Source organism: Onychomys torridus, chromosome 10 (genome assembly GCF_903995425.1).
Source record: "Onychomys torridus chromosome 10, mOncTor1.1, whole genome shotgun sequence".
Taxonomy (NCBI): Eukaryota; Metazoa; Chordata; class Mammalia; order Rodentia; family Cricetidae; genus Onychomys; species Onychomys torridus.
In genome coordinates, this window is record NC_050452.1 from 64,443,840 (window position 1) to 64,463,706 (window position 19,867).

Sequence of the window (19,867 nt, forward strand, 5' to 3'; positions counted from 1 at the left end):
TTGCAAAGCTCAGAAAACAGTACAAGTAGCTGCATTCATTCATGGAATCACTTCTATTGAGAATACCATGAGCCTGACACCATTGTGTGGGCTGGAGGATGCAGGATGGAAATGAAGCTCCTGATGTTAAGAAGCTAATCCTTGTGCCAAAGAAGAAAACAAAAATGAAAATAAAAATAAGAGATTTGTGGATTACATTGGAAAACACAGAAAAAGCAGATAGTATAGCATTTGGCAAGCATTGAATACCATTAAGGGCTGATTGTTATCATTTATTTATTTATTTTTCTATCTATCTATCTATCTATCTATCTATCTATCTATCTATCTATCTATCATCTATCTATCTATCTATTGCAACTTAAATTCAGATAAACTAGTGAGTTCAGCACTCCAAAGTGGAGTTTATTTCCCAACCTGGTTTTTCTACTTCCAAACTCATTGGCTTTTCTAAATGCTCTAGAAACTTCCACAGTATCTATCTTGAATCATGGGGGTCTCAGAAATGGTCAAGACTGTCTTTACATTACCCATCTGATATTCCCCTAGTGGGCTTTTAGGATGGAACCAATTTCTTACTCAGATGTGTATTCTGTGGTACCAAACATAGTAAATGATCAATAAAATATTTTACAAAGGAGACCAGGGTGGGAGTTTGCATGAGAGTCTACACACTGTTTTGGGGTGATTTTGTATTTACTGTTGTGTTTTCTTAAGAAAAGCATCAGCCTTAATGTGACTATTGGGTGGAATCCAGAGGAAGGAGATGGAAAAATTCATTTGTCTGAGCTTCTTCCGTTCTGCGGGAGAGGGCGACATCAATCTCCCCCGGCTTCTTAATTGTTCTTGTAAGGAATGAAGGCTCATTCCTGAGGCCTTCCAGTGATGACAACTTAAAGTTGTCATAAGCAGAACAGCTTAATGGTCAGCAGGGAGGTCGCAGTGTCTCTCTCCATCAGGGCCCCAGTGACATAGTGAGTAGTGATTCCCCTCTGCACCCTACTCATCTGACAGGCAGCTGGGAGCCATCTCCCCTCCAGTCTGGCCCCAGAGTAGACAGGCAATCTCTGGAGAAAGGTTTGGCTTAAGAATTTGAAGGGTAAATAACACTAAACTGGATATTGCCTCAGCCTCTGCTGTGGGCCCCTTCATCTCTTGGGGATCAGCAATTTCAAAGTCCTTCAGCTGCATCCCTCCTAAAGTGTTTTCTAGATAAACAAGGGAAACACTCAAGGAAAGACAAACAGCCTGATGTGGAGGCCTGCATTCTCCTGAACTTTCCCATTTTTCATAACTGTTTTAAAACAAGTGAGCTGTTGCTGCCTTAAAAAATCTTCAAGAAAATCCACAAGCATAAGACTGTTGCTTCTGCACAGGTGTGTGTGTGTGTGTGTGTGTGTGTGTGTGTGTGTGTGTGTGTGTGAATGATGCAATGGCTGTCTAGTTACAATGATATCATTGTATAAAAAGTGAAACTATGAATGTCCCTGTTTGATCAAATCGTTAAAAAAAAATGACAATTGTTGATCTGGTTGTAATAGCGTGTTTTCCATCAATAAAAATGGACTCAAGACACCTGACAAAAAAAAAAAAAAACCCACCAAGCAAACAATGAAACCTACAAAAAAACTAAAGCCACAATCTTGAATGTATTCATATCAAATAACCACCCTTTTATGAAGATACAGCCATTGCATTTCAAAGTACATTTTAGAAATCTCTCCAAATGTGTCTTCAAGAATTAGTTTTTAGTTGGTTGAGTTGTTATTAGCTTGCCTAGTGAACTGTAATTTGATCCTTTGATCCACATTTGAAGCAATTAATTTGAAAAGTGACCACACACTGCCCATCCCCTCTCAGAACACCCCCATACATATGCTAAGGAGGGAGCCCCAGTTTTTTGTACCGTTGTTGTTGGTTTCTTAAGCCCCCTTTTCTCACCCTCTTTGACATATTTGCTGCTTTTGCCTTTGCTTGTTAAATAAATGACCTATCTGTCTCTTTACAGGACAGTGACAACCTCTGGTGGGATGCGTTTGCCACTGAATTTTTCGAAGATGATGCCACATTAACTCTTTCATTTTGTTTGGAAGACGGACCAAAGCGATACAGTAAGGAAGAAGTTTATTTTCCTAATATTCCTTTATTTTTGTGACTGTAAGTCCCCACAGGGGTTTGAGCATAATACCCTGAACTGACAGCTTGACAATAATGCCTCTCTGCCCCTGACAATGTGCTTGCTTCCCACCAAGAAAGCCCAAGTCACCACTGTGAGATTTTGTTTTGAGGCTTAGACTGTTTGGGCATTTGATGATTTCGAGGGTGGAACAAATATGCACCAAATTGCCCAATAAGTGGGCAGCAGAAGGATGAGGGTTTGGCATATGTCTTGTCTGCAACACCCTTTCATCCCTGAGGGTTCATGCTTCTGCTTGTGAAAGTTTCCTTAAAAAAAAAAAAAAAAAGTCCCTCACCATTACAGGATCAGCCCCATACTCTAATTCACGCTTATCTATGATCTCAGGTATTTATTTGACGAGTGCTATCTTTTCTTGCACACAGGGGAAGCCACAGCTGCTTCGAACATACAGTTTGGGATTAGTGTTGACAGAATTATAGTTCCTTGTCTTTCTGGCAAGTGATAACTCTCTAAAGATCCCAAAATTACAGCCAGTGGCACCTTGGGTAACAGCTGATCTGTCCTGATTAGGTTCAGCCAACTTGTCAGGCATCAGATTTGCTGGTTGTACTATCAGACCAAGAGCTGTAGATACATCAACACAAAAGCAATTAATGTCCACTTAGATCAGAGAGAGACGTGCATTCAGAGTCAGCAGTACTCATATGGAAGCACCTGTCAGGGGGGAAAGCAGCCCCATGCCGCAAACCCAGAGGTGATGATGGACCGCACACATCATGAAGCAGTCTGTTTAGAGCACTTGACAATTGATAGGCAATAGGCTCCTGATAAACATGGTTCAAAACACTGGTATCGGCTGAATATGTTCAAAAGTCACTAGGGGCTAATGAGGCTTTGTTTTGTGTAAGGGTGTTTTGGAGAATCTAGGACTATCTGGATCTATTGCATGGTATATTAGTGAATCATGCTAACATATGCATGTAGTGACTTGTGTGTTAGCAAAGAAAAGAGTCTACCATCAAGGATTTGTTCTCCTGCAGCAACTTGTTCTAGGGGCATCTATTTAGTATTTTGGTGTTGTAGGCTATTTTGAACGATAGGGTTGGTATGCCAGCCAATCGTCTGAAGGATCTGGTGCCAGTACTGGTACTCCCACTTCACGATGGGTCTGCCTTTCCCTTGTGAGTTCCCCAAGGCACTGCAGACCCTAGAGCAGCATTGCAGAAAGTGTAGGGAACAGAATGAGCTCAGCAGTGCACCAAGTCTACCTTCCCCTGCTGCCTAGTCAATGATGACTGATTTCTACCCCAGCAGCCACCACCCTCTGAGCTGACTTGTTTATGCATTCAGTCATTTGTTTCTTTTCTGGGGCAGAGCTCAGATAACTTCAAGTTATCATGATTTTATGTTCCTGGGCTTTGCCAGTTGAAGGATCCATAAGGGCCTGCTCAGAGAATTAACTAGAATTACAGTTTTAAAGCCTGCACCGACAAAACAGATGCTTGCTCTTCTCTCTGTTTGCCCTGTACCCAGACACTCACTCCCCGCCCCCGGGTGAGGCAGACTCTGTGCTAGTGAGCAGTCATATATCCTTCCACAGGAGGAAATGCTTGACTGTGAACCATCATTGCCCAGGTCTCTTTGTTTCTCTGAGCCAAAATATTTCCCGAGTGGAGAAGAGAAACAAAGATGATTGACAGGCTGGAGCCGAGTCTCATCAGCAGCCTCGCTGACAGCCCGGTGATGTACGCACCCGGCTGATGTGGGGACCAGTGACAGCTGATTGACAGCTCAGGACTGGGATACAGAGAAGATGAAACTTGCCTAGAACATCTGACACACTGTTTATGTGGTATTCTTGAACACTGCCACCTTAACCCATTCTGGATGCAGGCGCAGTGCGCCAGGCTGGGAAGATACTTGCCTGTCCCTAGGCTCAAAGCTGAGGTTTTTTTCCTTGATGACTGCCAGGGAACAGATTTATTTGCATTTTTGATAGAAAAATAAAACTTACCTAATTGATTTTTTTTATTATTTGTAGGAAAATCTCCCCAATTATCTATGTTAAACAGTAAGAAATGTCCCTTGGTGATTTACAGCCTTTCCTAGAAGAGCTTATTCTCATCCTCGTCTGTGTCATTAGAGGCCTTGCAGTTATAAATGTCCTATCTGTGAGCTACTGCAATTCTGGAATATGTGTTTACTTATTTACATTTTGTCTGCTACCTCTATTCTAATGCTAACTCTAGTGGGTTGGAGGTTTTGCTGAGTGCTGAGTTCTCAGGCTGATGCAAGAACACACATGCTGTAGTTTGTGTTTAGTAGTATTTTGAGTGAGTGAACAGGTGAATAGACATTTAGGGAAATGTTTAGTTCATCAAATGGAATGGGTGGCAAAACAAGCCTTAAGCCAGCTCTTTAGATTTTCCAATACTGGATGAACTTGACCCATAGTCAGTCATCTGCTGTCATTTTCAAATATATGTTGGGATCTACTGTAATAGAAAAGAAAAAAACCAGTAGTGTAATAATTCTGACAAGTGATTGTACTTTGGATGACACAGTGGTCCCTCCTTCCAGAAAGCTCCTTTGTCCTGACCTTGCTGCTCAGCCTACCCAATCCCCCAACCTTACTCTATTCCTTGTGGGTGGGATAGGATGTGACTGGGCATAAGTGGTTCATGTGAAAATTGCCTGCACCTTCCTAGGAGAGTGCAGCACTTAGTATGGGAAGGTGCAGAGTGGACAAGTGTAGAAATGGAGCTGTATGACTCTGTGTCCCAGGCTCCCGGCCTGCTGCTACGCTCCTTCCAGTGCAGGTAGAGGTTTGCAATTTCAGGGGTGTGGATCACCCTTAGATTAAGCAGATTGTCCAGAGGGAAGCAGATTATAGGTAGGTATTTCATTCTTCAAGCTCAAAAGGAGGTGTGTCTTTTTTGTTTTGTTTTGCGACATCATCGCACAGAGCCCAGGCTGGCTTTGTATTCCCTGGAAAGTTGTGGGTGACTGCATCCATCTTCTGGGTGCTGGGATTACAGGTTTCTATTACCAAATCTATTTTTATGTGGTGCTAAAGATCAAACCTGATGCTCCAGACACTTTACCAACTAAACTCCATCTTCCATCCTAGCCCCAAGAATCCTTTTGATTTTGTAAGGAGAGATTACATGGAAATGCAGCTTGGAGGGTGTGGGGTGTGGGTGGAATGAGGGGTGAAGGGATAGGGGGTAGGTGGCAGTGTCATTAGGCCTCATGTCTGCTAATTGAAAATTCAATTGGTCAGTCTACTGTTTTTTTTCTCCTGTCTGTCTGTCTGTCTGTCTGTGTCTGTCTGTCTGTCTGTCTGTCTGTCTCTCTCTCTCTCTCTCTCTCTCTCTCTCACACACACACACACACACACAACATACCCTGTCCCCACATCGCCCCATAATTAAGGGAAAAGAAATGACTTCACCAGTATGCCAATTTTGAGTAACAGGTAGAAGGGTTACAAATAATTACAATGCTTTTATTAAAGATAGAGGGCTGGCCCAGGAAGTCAGTGATCCATGTCCTTAAAGCTTTCTCCATGCCTGCCTTGTGACTCTAACCCAGTGTGGTGTGCTGTTCGTCCCTTCCCTTTATAGTACATAGAGAATACCTAAGTTAGGTTGATCAGCCACTGCTCAAAGTATCCTGCTTTTCTCTGCTTCTCTTAGGCGCAGAGCAGAACTGTGGTGTCTGCTCTGTTTTCTTATGACTGTCACAATCATCTAAGTGGCGTGCTGCTGGGAGTGGAGCCTTCTCAGCAGATCCAGCCAGTATCAGTTACATTCTTAGGAAATATGTATATGGCTCACAATTCATTCAGGAAACATTTTCTGGGGAGTGATTCTGGAGGGAGATCCAGAGGACCATGTGGAGTACATGACAGAACCTCTGTTTCCCATGGGAAAGAGCAGACATAATAATACCATCCTGGGGTGTTATAACCAAAGAGCCTAGGACTAGTTAGTTGTAGCACACTTACCAGCATCTATTATTAACAACTATGAACAGCCTTGGCTTCCTTCACCAAGCCTTTTGAGCATTCCAGAAGCCTGTCTTCTGGTAGAGACTTGCCAAGTGCAGTGTGTAGAGCTTGGCGCTGAGACTCCCTGGGCAAGTGAGAGCCCACAAGACCTCTCTGCTGTGCACTTCCAGGCAAAATACAGCCACAATGAGATTCTGCTTCTTCCTGCATCCAGCTGCCCAGTGGAGCCACTCCCACTTCCGGTGTTCACCACATAAGCCGGAAGAAGAAAGCAGAAGGAAACCTGGTTAAACATACATGCAGCTCCGTACTTTGGAAGTAGAGTGTTTAATTAACTTGGTAAAGTTGGAGAGGGGTGAAATAAATGAGAAATGTCATCATGTTGACCCTCCTCATAGGAAAGGGGACTTTTAGGTTGATCCCTGAACTCAGCCCAGCTGCATGGTTTGGGATAAGCCATTTTAGAAACATTGGTAACTTCCACGGACAAGTGAAAGTTTAGTAAGATGATACATCAAAGGTTCTTAGCAACACTTCAAGCCTGTGGAAATGTTTCATGAGCCTTAGTTATTGCTATTTGATTGAAAACCAATGAGTCTATTGCTCCCTCTAGATCAAAACCTGGACAATTTGGGTTAATTTTTTTGGTTGTTCCTTTAACTATTCTGTATAATTTTAATTCTAGGATGAGGTTTCCAGTAGTTGTCCACTGCACAGAAGTTATCCCATCTTGATTTCACATCTGGTCTAAAATGAAGATTTGTGGAAGGTCATCCACCTTCAAGGTCATGACCAAACACTACTCTAGCTGTTAGGAGGACATTTTACTTTCCAAATAAAATAAATCAACAAAATAAAACAATTTAGGAATGCCACCTCCACAACTACCTTTATTCTCCATACTCACCAGGTCTCATTAGGTAGCCTGAAGAGTTATGATTGGTCCCCCTGTGAGGAAATCACCACCCACTTTTTTACATTTTCTCCCCCATCTCTGTTTTTCTTTTGAAAACTCTGATGGCTTTGCAATATTGACTAAGTTCTTCAGGCTTGCCTTGCTATATGTGTTTTTATGTGTTATATATTCAGACATGTTCCCCTAAGGGAACATGCTATTGTCTCATCACACCCACCCTTCCATGTATTGTGGTTGTAGCACAGGAATTCTGGAATCATTTCCTTCATATTTCTCTCTGCCTCTGTCTCACTCTCTCTCCTTTCTCTTTTATAGACTATTATATGATTAAAAGTATATTTCTGAGAAAATCCCTCCTTGATAACATGCACAAGGTGGACACCACCCTTAATAATTACTGTGGCAGGGATGTGGCCATGCTTCAAAGTTCCCTGGAGCAATAGCCACTGCAGCATACTGAGTGAAGGCAATTCTTGGCCACAATCTGTACATGTGTCTTTCTATGAATAGTATTTTCACAGTGTTCTCCTGAAACCTAGAAGAGTTCATGTGGTCAGCAACTGTAGGTCCTGAGCCACCTCAAGAGGGACATTACAGCTGGTCTTGAAGATTTGGTCCTTAATGAAGTAATTTCATTTCTTGTATATTTGTCTTTCTCCCCCAAAGCATCAGTGTCATGGTCCCAAATTACTTAGAATTGTTTTGTGTCTGATTGAATGTATTTAACTTAAGGGATTTTCTTTTTCACCTACAAAACCAAGTTATTAATCATGGCCACATCACATAGTCTTACAAAATGTATACGTGGTTACTTCAATGCCGGCCTTGGTGCAGAAAGGGAACATGACTTCATGAGTTAGTGAATGGCTACATAACTGAATGCATTCATCCTACAGCATGATAGGCATTTGGAATTAAAATAAAGGTAGGTTTTCACTATTCATTCTACCACTTGGCACAGGGCAGAAAGATGTCTGGTTTTGGTTAGTTTAACAATCAGGACTGTCTTCCTAGGCATTTGGTAGCCAATTGAGAGGAAAAAAAAAAGAAACACGTATTAATGAAAGATTAAGATCTAAAGAAGCAACCCCCAAACTACTATAGTTATGACACCTGCTCATCAGGAGTTGTGATGTCCAAGTCCCATTTTGAGAGAATAAAGTGCTGGTTAAAAACAACAACAAAACAAAACAAACAAACAAAACATCAAAAGTGAATGTCAGTAACCTGGCTAGGAACTTGCAGTTTTGCATCTCCTTTCCCAGGGAGCCAATGAAAGGAAATTGCCTTCAATTGCATTTAAAACTTCCTCTTTGAAGAAAGAACTCACTTCCTCAGAGCTGCCCTTGATGGTTAATGACAGAAATGCATCCGTGTCTGTATCTGTGGCATCTCCATTGCAGAATGACACAAATGTCATTGTCTCTGTGGCACTGGAAAGTTTGAGTTACATTAAGTGGTTTTTGGTTCTCCGGCCTCTAATGTGATTTTACTGAGTTATCTTTTTCAATTGCAGAGTTCATTAAGTGTTGATAGATTTGAAGCAAATTAAGTTAGGATCAAAGAAGGTTTCCATTCAATATTCATTTGTTACTTTACTAGTTCATTGGTTTGTTTGCTCATTCACTCATTCATTCATTCATAACCCAGAGTTTTTGCTGTTTGAGAATGGTGGACATCTTTTGGAAGGTATTAAGTTTATCATAAAAATTTCTGGATGTTTTTTATATCATTTTATTTAAATGCTGACCTTAAATTAGTACAATCAATGAAGATCCTCAGGCAATGTATTCTTGTGGCATTAATGGAAAGTCTCAGACTAGTCATTAAAAAATGACTTCAGAGTAAGCCTGCAGTAATAGATGAACTGACAGCCTGTTGAAGGAGAAAAACGGGCATGTGCATCTTCCCATTCATGGTTTCAGATTGAGATCATCACAAGTTACAGAGTGCCCATAACAATAGATGCAGGGACACTCCATCCTCTCTCTGATAAACACCACACTAATGAGCACATGAGGTAATGGACAAAACAGTGCTTTGAATAAATTTAAAGTGCTTTCCAAATTGGAGATACAATTGTCCCCATATTTATGAGTGATCTTTGGGTTTGGTGAGTTTTTATTTGCCCTATATATGTTATAAATCAAGCTTTTGTGGAATCTTAGGTGGTGGCTGGATCTTTTCTTTATAGTGTGAAAATTGTGGAATACATAGATTTAAACAAGTCAGATCCCTGACTGCCTTCAACATCTCTATTGGGAGGTCTGAATGAGGCATAGGAGAAAATGGATGCTATGTGCTTTCTGGAGACTGTGACTGTGGAATCCTGGTGCAAAGCATTCCTGGCCCTGGTTTTATGGAGTATTTTTCTACTTTTGTATCCTCATAAGAGCATCAATCCAAAATGACTCTACTCCATAATGAGTTATGGGAAAGGCAAGGTAAACTTCCCAATTGTTACAATGACATATATTCCTATTGGCACTTGGTTTCTAGACAATAGGGGCTCGTACCATAAACAATGGTGGAAAGAAGACACTAACATGACCGTCCTAACAATGAACTTTTTATCCTGAAGTTAGGGTGCCAGGTAAAATGTTAGTCTAGTAACGTCATATTTGGGTTATAATCATAAAGATGCTCCTTGGTTCACAGTGGGATTATGACTTGATAACCGCAAGTATATGTTGAAAACATCATAACTAAAAAAAGAAAAAAAAAATCAAACAAACAAACGAAATATATTGCTTAACAATGCCATATATGTACCAGGCTTTTTCTTTGGGGCCACCAACCAGCTCCCAAATCATGACACAGAGACTTACTATTAGTTTTGAATGATTGGCCTTTAGCTTAGCTCTTTTCTTGCTAGTTCTTCTACCTTAACCTGTTTTGTATCTTTCATTCTTTCTGCATATCTTAATCCCCTGTTGTCTCCCTGCCTGGCTGGCTGCTGCTGCCCAGCTTCTGGCCCTAAGTGTGTCTCCCTCTTTCTCCCAGTTCTCTTCTCCTTCTTCTCTTTTCTTTCTTTTCTTGAGCCTAGATTCCTCCTCCTATTTATTCTCTTTGCCTGCCAGCCCTGCCTATCCTTCTCCTGCCTAGCTATTGGCTGTTTAACTTTTTATTAGCCTAATTAGGTGCCTTACACAGACAAAGTGAAACAAAGGCAACTCACCCTTACATATTTAAATACATATCTGTACACTTTTAAACAAATGCAGCATAAGCCAATGTAACACACCTTTACACAGCTATAGTAATATTCCACAGCATAAACAAATGCAATACATCTTTACACAGTTAAAGTAATTTCCACAACACACACACTCAGGGAGTTGGTTGTTCTTTCTCACGATCATATGCCTGACTGCTTACTGCAAGAGGGTACCATACCCATTTTGCTAGCCCAGGAAGCAGTTAGCATCTAGAGTTCCAATATGCTTTCTACTGGTCGTCTCTGTCTCCATGCTGCTAAGGAAGCAAGCCAACTTAAGCCAAAGTTGAAGAGGAACTATCCTACAAGATCGCCCTCTGCTCATGCAAAGATCACATTTATGTTTGTATCCTGCTGTTTTTCTTTGTTAAATGTTGCATCCTTGAGAGAATGACCCCAGTTCATGTTTGAATATGAAACTGTAAAAATTTCAGAGCAGCTGAATGGGACTGGAACATGAAACGTCATGTCAGATGAAAATGTATTTTGACTCACTAAAGTCCTGCTTCTGTTGTGCTTATCTAACTATTTGAGTTCCCCTTCAAGAAACACCTCAGCAGAAGACAAAGAGAAATCACAGTCTGCCTGAGTCAAAGCTTCAAGTCTGTATTATGAGCTATCCACAGGTTGCTATGTTACAGAATGGGGTAGGCACTGAGCATACAAACAGGTATATGTTTGTATGCTCAATGCCTTAAAGGAGCCTGCAGGTTAGCAAGAGTGGTACAGATACATACATACTATTAATTCCAATGTAATAACAACAGCACTGAGAATGGGACAATCAAGGTGCTGCACTACAAGGATGAATTAAAAATAATATTACTCAAAGGTAGAAATAAATGGGACATAGGCATGTCTTATTTGATTTGTAACATTATGATTGTTGTTAGCTTTACACTATTTTGTCTCAAAATTTTCCTGAGAGCAACCATTTCAGGAACATTCACAACTACAATAACAAAGGTCAACATTTAGGGAAATTGCTTTATTAATTTTCTTAACATTTGTTTTCAGTGATATTTTTATTTCAAAGCATTCTGTGTACTTTAATTATTAAACACTTGAATCATATTATAATGCTTTAAAGGTTTCTTTTCTTTCTTATGTGTTTTTTTCTCCCCCTCCTCTTCCCCCTCTTCTTCCTTTTCCTCTTCTTCCTCTTCTTTGTGTTGTTGGGGATCACACCCAGGTACTTGTACAGATTATGCAAGCACTCTACCTCTGAGCTACACATCTAGTCAGCAAATATAAGGCTGTCTATATATGCCTATGGGCTTGATGAACCCTCTAGTACTTTTATACAAATGCAAGTCAACATGTGGGGTAATCTAGCTGTAGGCATAGTAGCTGTAGGTACAGTGTGGCACCTATCATTTCCCCCGTGTTTTAAAACATTTGCATTAACACAATCTCATCTTGTATTGGAATATAAAACAAATCATACAATAACTTGCAAATCTGTAGAGAGAATCAGGGCTTGAAGTTCAAATTTTAGACTTGAAACTAAAATGGCACCCAAGGCACTAGGACTGAAAAATTCTTTAAACATTTTGGACCATGCACGACTGGAGTGTTTGCCTACAAAAGCTGTGATTAAATCATCAAGTTGTATAAAATAAGTAGTCCTGAGCAATGAGTAAGTAAATGCTAGCATCTTCTTATTGAATGGATCTTATTAGACATAATTTCAGGCCACAGACCTATTTATTTACTTAACCTTCTTCAAGGATTGTCTATGTGTTATTTTCTGTGCCCTGGATACATAAAAATGAATGGATAAAACCTTGTTCTCTGGAGATGCTAAAGATCTAATCAAGCCATTACTTTTAAGAATTCCACCTTCGAAAGTCTTAGGTATAGCTTTTCTTATTTTGTCTTGTTGTTTTGTTTTGGTTTACTTTGAGCCAGGACCTCCCTGTATAGCTCAGGCTCCTGAAACTCACCAACCTCCCAGCCTCTGTCTCCTAAGTGTTGGGATTGCACTTATTTCCCCCCATATCCACCACTCACACCTTCCCCTGGACATATATACGCCTTGTCTCTTACTGTGAACCTTTTCCTTAAGGCTCTACCATAGTGAGCATGTCAATTGGAAACATCCATTACCACACACTCAGAGTGTAACTGTCATTTTCATGTCATGGTTTCAAGAGGTGTACACACCTGGCATATGCAGGTGAAGTAAAGCATTCATTGAAGTCAGCTTAAATTAGCTTAGTCTTTCCACAACTTTATATGTAATATTTTGTTGATATCCATGGGATACCTGCCCTTTGCTGAACAGAAAAGGAGGAGTGGATGGGGGTGGTGAAGAAAGGTTGGGGGGATTAATGGGAGGAGAGGGAGTGGAAACTAGGATCAGGATGTTAAGTATAATGAATAAATTTAATTAAAAAATAAAAAATGCCAGGTGGTAGTGGCACACACCTTTAATCCCAGCACTCAGGAGGCAGAGCCAGGCAGATCTCTGTGAATTCGAGGCCAGCCTGGTCTACAGAGTGAGATCCAGGAAAGGCACAAAGCTACACAGGGAAACCCTATCTCGAAAAAACCAAACCAACCAACCAAACAAACAAATAAATAATTGTTTTAAATAATAAAAAAATTATTCTTCTGCAAGCACAGTAAGTGATATTCAGATATATTACATTAAGGCTATAGAAATCCCATGAAAAATTTCCTATCAAGATCTGTTTCCTGAGTCATTATTCAATCACAGAAGTCCTGTTAGAGTGTTTGCATTTAGGAGTACACTGTGTTGTGCCTCCATTCCAAGAGCATCTACTTCATACAACTGTTATGCTCTACATGTCTGTCATTATGATGGTCTATCTTCTTTCAGTGCCCACTTTAACCCAGTTTTGCATGGGAACTTTTCTGTTGCGATATATATCTTTGTTTTCTTCACAAGTCAGGAATACATGAATTTGACAATTGACATTTATGCAAATACTTCAAAAATCTAAAGGAATAAATGAAGCCATCACAGCATGGTGATAGAACCACTCCATTTTATGAACTAGAACACACTTATACCTAGAATCTGTTCTGTATGTTATCTGGAGTCCCCAGAGCATTATATTTTCTTTCCCCTTTCTTATTTATGCCGACCTTTGAGTAATCTTGCTTTTAATGTGATCCTTGGTTTCATCTTGAAAACTATGCCATTTGCTATGTCAGGATGGGCTTACAATGATGCTGGGAACATATACTTGCTTTCAGCATCTCAAGTTATGGTCAGCCTAGTGTGTGGTGTTTTTCCTCACTCACAGATCCACATAGCATCATCTCCATGTCACTGTCCTGTCCCTTACACAAATCAACCTCCCAAAATACTTTCCACACAAAGGCCAATTGCCCATGTATGTGCTTTCAGAATAAGAAGATGCTTGGACATATTCCACAAACTGAAGTCAGCTACTTATCCGAGAGATGCAACTGTACATCACAAATTTCCTATGAAAGTATTTGTTGTGTCACACGTGTGAAGTAGTTCCAGCATTTGGTATATCCAACTACACTCAGTTCTTTTCAGTTAACGCATTTAGGACAGTCCTACTCTCAAGCTTTGAAAACAATTAAATAATCCATTTTTTCGAAGTTGCATTAAAATATGTGACTATCCCATGCTTATCTACTGCCTTTCAATAGGTCTATAAGAGAAATGATAAACAGTATTTGACTGATTATGCAAATAAACTGCTAATTATACCCTTAATCACTCTCCACACTTAGACCCTGTACCAGATTGTAGTTACTGCAAAGGCCAGAGTACTTAGAACTCTATTTTATTTTTGTTAAAGACAGGCCCCAAATCAGTAATTATGAGAGTCATTATTCAGGTTCCCAGCAGTACAGCAGCTAGTTTTCACATGATAATTATCCTGTTAAACTACCGTCAGGCCAGCACTGTGCCTTATTTAAGAAAATGGCCCACAAGCCCGGTGTGAGCAGGCTCAGTGGTGGAACTGTTCAGAGATGTATAAACCCAGTCTGATCTGCAGCATCATCTCATTGGCATTAGTTGCAGAAGTTCCAGGAAGTCTCCTGTTTCTCATCTGTTGTGTGCAGCATCTTTCCTAAGGCCCCATCGCATCTCTGGACTGTTCATGGTTCCACTGTGTTCCTCCCATACTTAGCGCTGGGCTTTGTTACCAGCTAGGGCAGTGTTCAATCGGCACACTCTCTCTGTTCAGTGCCTTCAGGAGTGGGGAAGATGGTCCATTCCCAGGGACATAAGGAATACACGGGATACTTCATGTTGTCTAAAAAGAGACACAGGTATTGATGGTACCTTGAGTTCAAACTAAGGAATTCTAGCTCTGATGTTATAATTTTCATAAAAAGAATTGGATAATGAATTTTTTTTTCAGTATGAGGCAAAGTTGAGGTCTATATTAAGAAAAGGTTTCAGCAGAGATTTAGACTTGAGAGAAGAGAAAAGCCTTTAAGAAAAACAGTACATACCTTAGACACGAGTGCTGCCTTCTCAAGAGGGAGGGAGGGAGTCACTTACGGGATTCTTATCTTTGGCTGTTTGCACTCAACAGCAAACTTTGGACCTGGCTAAGGAGTTAAAATGACAAGTGTCCTAATGACAGCTTGAAGTCTGGAAAAGTCCTTGATAAATCAGGACTGTCTGATGAGGATGTACATGTGAGGAACTGTCTTCTGCTCCCCTCTGTAGCCTGTGTGACTGATACTAAGTGGCACGGGAGAGACCCATTGTTAATATTTGCTGTACAGGGCTGAATGACAGTATCTCACGCCATCCTCACCACCTGTTCCAAGCAGGTGTTGCGGGTGTGATGAAGAAAGTGAGACCCTAGTGAATATAGGTTCTAATTCTTCTCCCCTGGAAGCCTGCTTCATGGCAGCCCCTTCCCACTGCCCTACTGGACATCGATAAACAGAGAAGCTCTTGGACTGTTGCCTGATTAGATGAGAGGGATTCCTTCTCCAGTCCTAAAAAAAAATGTGCCCTCCCCCTCTTCCCTCACTCCTCCTGGGAACAGCACAGGTTAAGAATACTTCGTTTTCCGTGGCCTGTGGCTCTGCCAGCTTCCCTTTCTTTTCGCAGTTCAGTGTGGACGGCTGACATCCTCCTGACATTGCTGTGGCAACGCTGACATTTGTAAGCTTTCTTCTGCCATGCAGTATGGGATCCTCCATATGTCTTCCACAATAACTCCCTATGTTTTCAGGGAATCTGGAGATCCATTTCCTTCCAAGTCCTTGTTGCTGGCACTTCTTCCAAACCTCCCAGACTGCCAAGCGATGAACTTCAATTTAGAGGAACTGTTACATTTGTCATTATGAATTTGCTCAACTTTAGATAAATTTGAAGATGTATGCTCACCCCCAATGGGCCCTGAGAATATCTCTGAAGCTCAGAGAGTTCGCGCCTGACTCCCTTTTCACGGTTGTGAGTGAGGGGGTTTTCAGATGCCTGCAGTTGCCTGGCCAGGACTTGGGGTCCCTGCCATTGTCTCTTCCTGGAGAAGATCTCCAATGTGACTCACCTCTGTGAGGGTCGCTCTGTGCCATGTGCCGTGGAAGCCCTTTACAGTTCTCACAATGAAAGCACACACTAAACCCTTACTTTCAAGGCAAATAACCCAGGGTTGTGAATCTGACAACCTGACTTGTGATCACAGCAGCTTCAACAGTGACGATCCTGTAAATTATGCCTCTTCCCTCTGAGCCTTACTATTTTCAATGAAAACAATATTTATCTATCACTAGCATTTTCTGGTACGTAAAGATAATCAACAAATCATAGCTATAATGATTATAACACCCAGAAGCTGACTCGGCTCTGCCTTAGTCACAGCAACCCACCTAGTTAATTCCGAAAGCAGAACTCACATCTCCATATCTTCACTTTGTTATTGTTGTTTTAAGACACCAGACTCTAGTTGTTACTGACTTGCAAAAACATGTTCTCTGCTCTCTTTTTCATTAGGAGTAATCTAGAAGGAAGATGGGTGATGTGGGTTATATTTTATTGCATTTTGTTCTTTGACTCATCTTTAAAATAGTTCATAGTCCTGTGCAATTGGAGTCATTAACAGCTTCGGATTCAGTGATGTACAGAACACTGATATGCAACCTATCTTGTTGCTGTTTAGTTAATGGTAGCCTACCAGATTGCTGCATACTCCTGACCCATATATATTTTGTTTTCCTGGGTCAGGAGCTCTGGGCAAGCAAACTGGATGGCCTGGAAGTATAGGTTACCACAAAGCTGAAACGGTGTTAATGGAAACTGGGGTCTAGCCAAGGCTAACAATTACTGACAGAATTTAGTTCCTTGAAATGATTAAGGAGGAAAGCCCTTGTTTTAAAAAATGATTCTAAAGATTCTTTGAAAATTTCATATATGGATGCAATGTATTTTGACCATATCTACCCCTGTTCTCCTTGCAATACCCCTGAAATCCCTCTAATCATTGACCCAACTTCATGTTCCCTTTAAGATAAAGGAAAGAAAAATCTCACTGAGTCCAATTCATGCTGTCCATATGTGCGCGGGTGTGGGGTCATCAAATGGGGGCATGGGTGAACTACTGGGTTTTTGTTGTTGTTGTTTTGGTTTGGTTTTTGGTTTTTGGTTTTTTGAGACAGGGTTTCTCTGTATAGCTTTGCGCCTTTCCTGAAACTTGCTTTGGAGACCAAGCTGGCTTCGAACTCACAGAGATCCGCCTGCCTCTGCCTCCTGAGTGCTGGGATTAAAGGTGTGCGTGCACCTCTGCCTCCGCCACCACCACCATCCGGCTAGAACTACTGGTTCTTATCCTCTGTCCAAAGAAAAATTACTCTCCCTATAGCCACCAACTGCTAATAACTCCTCGTACCGGTGCGGGACTTCATGATCCCTTTCCCCCTTCCATGGTGAAATGTTTAACTGGCTCAGTCTTCTGCAGGTCACCTCAGCTGCCCAGAATCCAGGAGTGTAACAGCTGTGTCGTATGTGTGGCACAAAATTTCTTGCTCCAGGTTACACCCAGGGGATTATTGAAAGCCTACTGTGTGTCCTCTATACAACACAGAAATGTGCTCTTTCAAGGCCAGCAAGGGAATTGCCTCATTTCAATTCTATGACTTTAAGTGTCAACTGCTTACACCAGGCCAACTCCAGGGGCTTTCTTTCTTCCTTTCTTTCTTCCTTCCTTCCCTCCCTCCCTCCTTCCTTCCTTTTTTTTTTTTTTAAACAAGCCCCAGACATTTGATTAGGAACTTCTATTATATCAGCAAAATCTGTCCTCTATGGGAGGTAACAACCATAGTGTGGTCTGCTACCATCATAGTCACAAGTGCCTCTGCTGTCAAAGAGAAGGAATTATGTGAGTGCATGCCTTGGAAGTGGGAAGAGACTCCCGCAGGCATGAACATGGTATATGTGTAACTGTATTATAACAAATGACATCCTAAGAAGCCTCATAAGACCAAGTGTCCTGTGAATATCAAGAAGATGAGTCGCCCAAGAGGTTAAAGACAGAGAGGTAGAATTCAGGTAAACAGAAGAGGTGAGCAGGGCTATGGGGAAGGAGAGACCAGGGCATCCCAAGGGAGGCATAGAGGATACTTATGGGAAATGGTTAATACTTTTGCTTGGTTGGAGCTTACCTGGAAGAAGCTGCTCTGTGTTTTAATTGTTTGGGGGTTGATTTATTTTTGTTTGTGTGTGTATGGCTGTTTTCCCTGCTTGTGTCGGTGCCCCCCATTGCATGCAGTACCTGCAGATGCCAGAAGAGGGCAATAGATACTGCAGAACTGGAGTTACAGATGGGTTTGAATCACCATGTGGATGCTGGGAACTGAACTTGCTTTCTGTAACTCATCTCTCCAGCCCTGCTCTGAGGTCTTAAACAGACTGGTATGCTTGAGCCTATGGAATCTTTGCCACGAGTGCTGGAGGCCTCAGAGCACTGAGAGTCCCTTCATGCTTTCTCACAGGCCGAGAAACTAGGAGATGAGCCTGGTCTGGCCACAAGCCTTGGATGTGAAACTCTGAATACTCTTTGAGCTCACCCTTCAAACTTTTGAAAAGTCTTTTTGTTTATTTTCTACACTTTGTGTCAGAGAACTTCAAGTCTGGACACCTGAGGGCCTTGTAAACTGCTCTTTTCTGGGAGGCTTGCCACTGAGTAGGTAATAGAGCAGAGAAGTCTGGGGAAAATGGGATCAATGTTGTCTTTGACACATTAGGTAGATAACTATGTGTTCTGGGTCAATCAGATTTTAAATCCTGAAGGTTAATGAGGTAAAAAGAACACAGTAATCATTGGTTACTAAAGGCTATCCAGAGGAAGGGACCACTCCCAGATCAGCTTCAATATCGACTGCCCAGGAAGCAAGTATCCCCTTGGACAGCTCATTGCCCACTTCATGTCTCTGAGATGAGCCAGGGATTATCCATCTGGACTCCCTTCAGCCATACCAGCCTCTGAAGTTAAATAGGTTCTTGTGACAAGTACTATGAGCAAAATACATGGGCTGACACACATGTGAAGCAGGGAGAGCCTTCCCTTAGACTCTGCAGCAGATAGTTGAGGATTGAAGGGGAGAACCTAAGGAGAAGCACACCAGAAAGTTGTACAAGGTTGGGAAATGTATCTCGAAGGGTGAATGTGCCTTGGAGGTGAGACAAAAGAAAGGGGGCATTGCTTGTATGTTGGCTGAGAGGGTAGACGGGCTTGAATGTGGGGCGGCAGGATCTGCCTTGGTGTTCTATTTCTCCTTTCTAACCTTCAACCTTCACAGCCCACTTCAATCCCTAGTTCCCTCTATAAGTAACCCTCCTCCCTTACATCTGTGCCTGCCTGTGGCTGGCAGCTCACATGCCGTACCTCTCGCCTGTCTTGCATTGTTCCTGGTTGCACATATACATGCCATGTAGGTTTGGGGATGTCTTGGTAGTCTTTGCCTCCTAGTCACCAATGGATAGCATTTAAGAACTAGTTGGAAGTAATAGGTGTAACAAGCTAATAGTCTGTGGTGCCTTAAAATAGGTTTATTACATCAGAGAGAGAGAGAGAGAGAGAGAGAGAGAGAGAGAGAGAGAGAGAGAGAGAACAAGGCCCAATGACAACTTGCAGGGTTTAGTGCTCTTTTTACCATGTGTGTCCCTGGGGTCAAACCCAGGTCTTCAGGCTTGGAGGCCGGTACCTGTATACAAGGAGCCCTTTTCCTGGTCTGCCCTGAATGGAAGGTCTTCCGAGAGTATACTTTTCCCACATGAGATGATCTTAGAACAACAGCAAGCTCAGTATCCCTGGAGACATCAAAATTCTGTAATTCTGTGTATACATGTGTGGATTACCAGCTAAGAAGCACCAGGCCAACTTGATTATAACCACGTGTAATTACCAAATTATGCTCCTGATTGCTGCAGAGAGGTAAAGCTTGCTTTATGTCCACATTGTGGCTGACGATCTTTCCAGGCCAGTGAATTCTGGGTGGCACTGTGCATTTTGCTCTCATTATGAAAAGTTATATTCATCATCAGAAGGATAAGCCTTTTTAAAATCGTAAATAAAATACACAGGTTACATTACAGAGATATTCCAAGCAATC

At 41.6% G+C, this 19,867-nt stretch overlaps 1 protein-coding gene across 11 annotated transcripts in view; it reads left to right on the top strand.

Moving 5' to 3' along the window:
- Nucleotides 1-19,867, top strand: part of Ldb2 (LIM domain binding 2) — a 345,603-nt gene that overhangs the window by 137,290 nt on the left and 188,446 nt on the right. For all 11 annotated transcript variants that reach the window (XM_036201312.1, XM_036201318.1, XM_036201308.1 and 8 more), the window contains exon 2: nt 2,009-2,111. In XM_036201312.1, the coding sequence (XP_036057205.1) occupies nt 2,009-2,111 (103 nt within the window). The remainder of the gene's footprint in view (nt 1-2,008; nt 2,112-19,867) is intronic.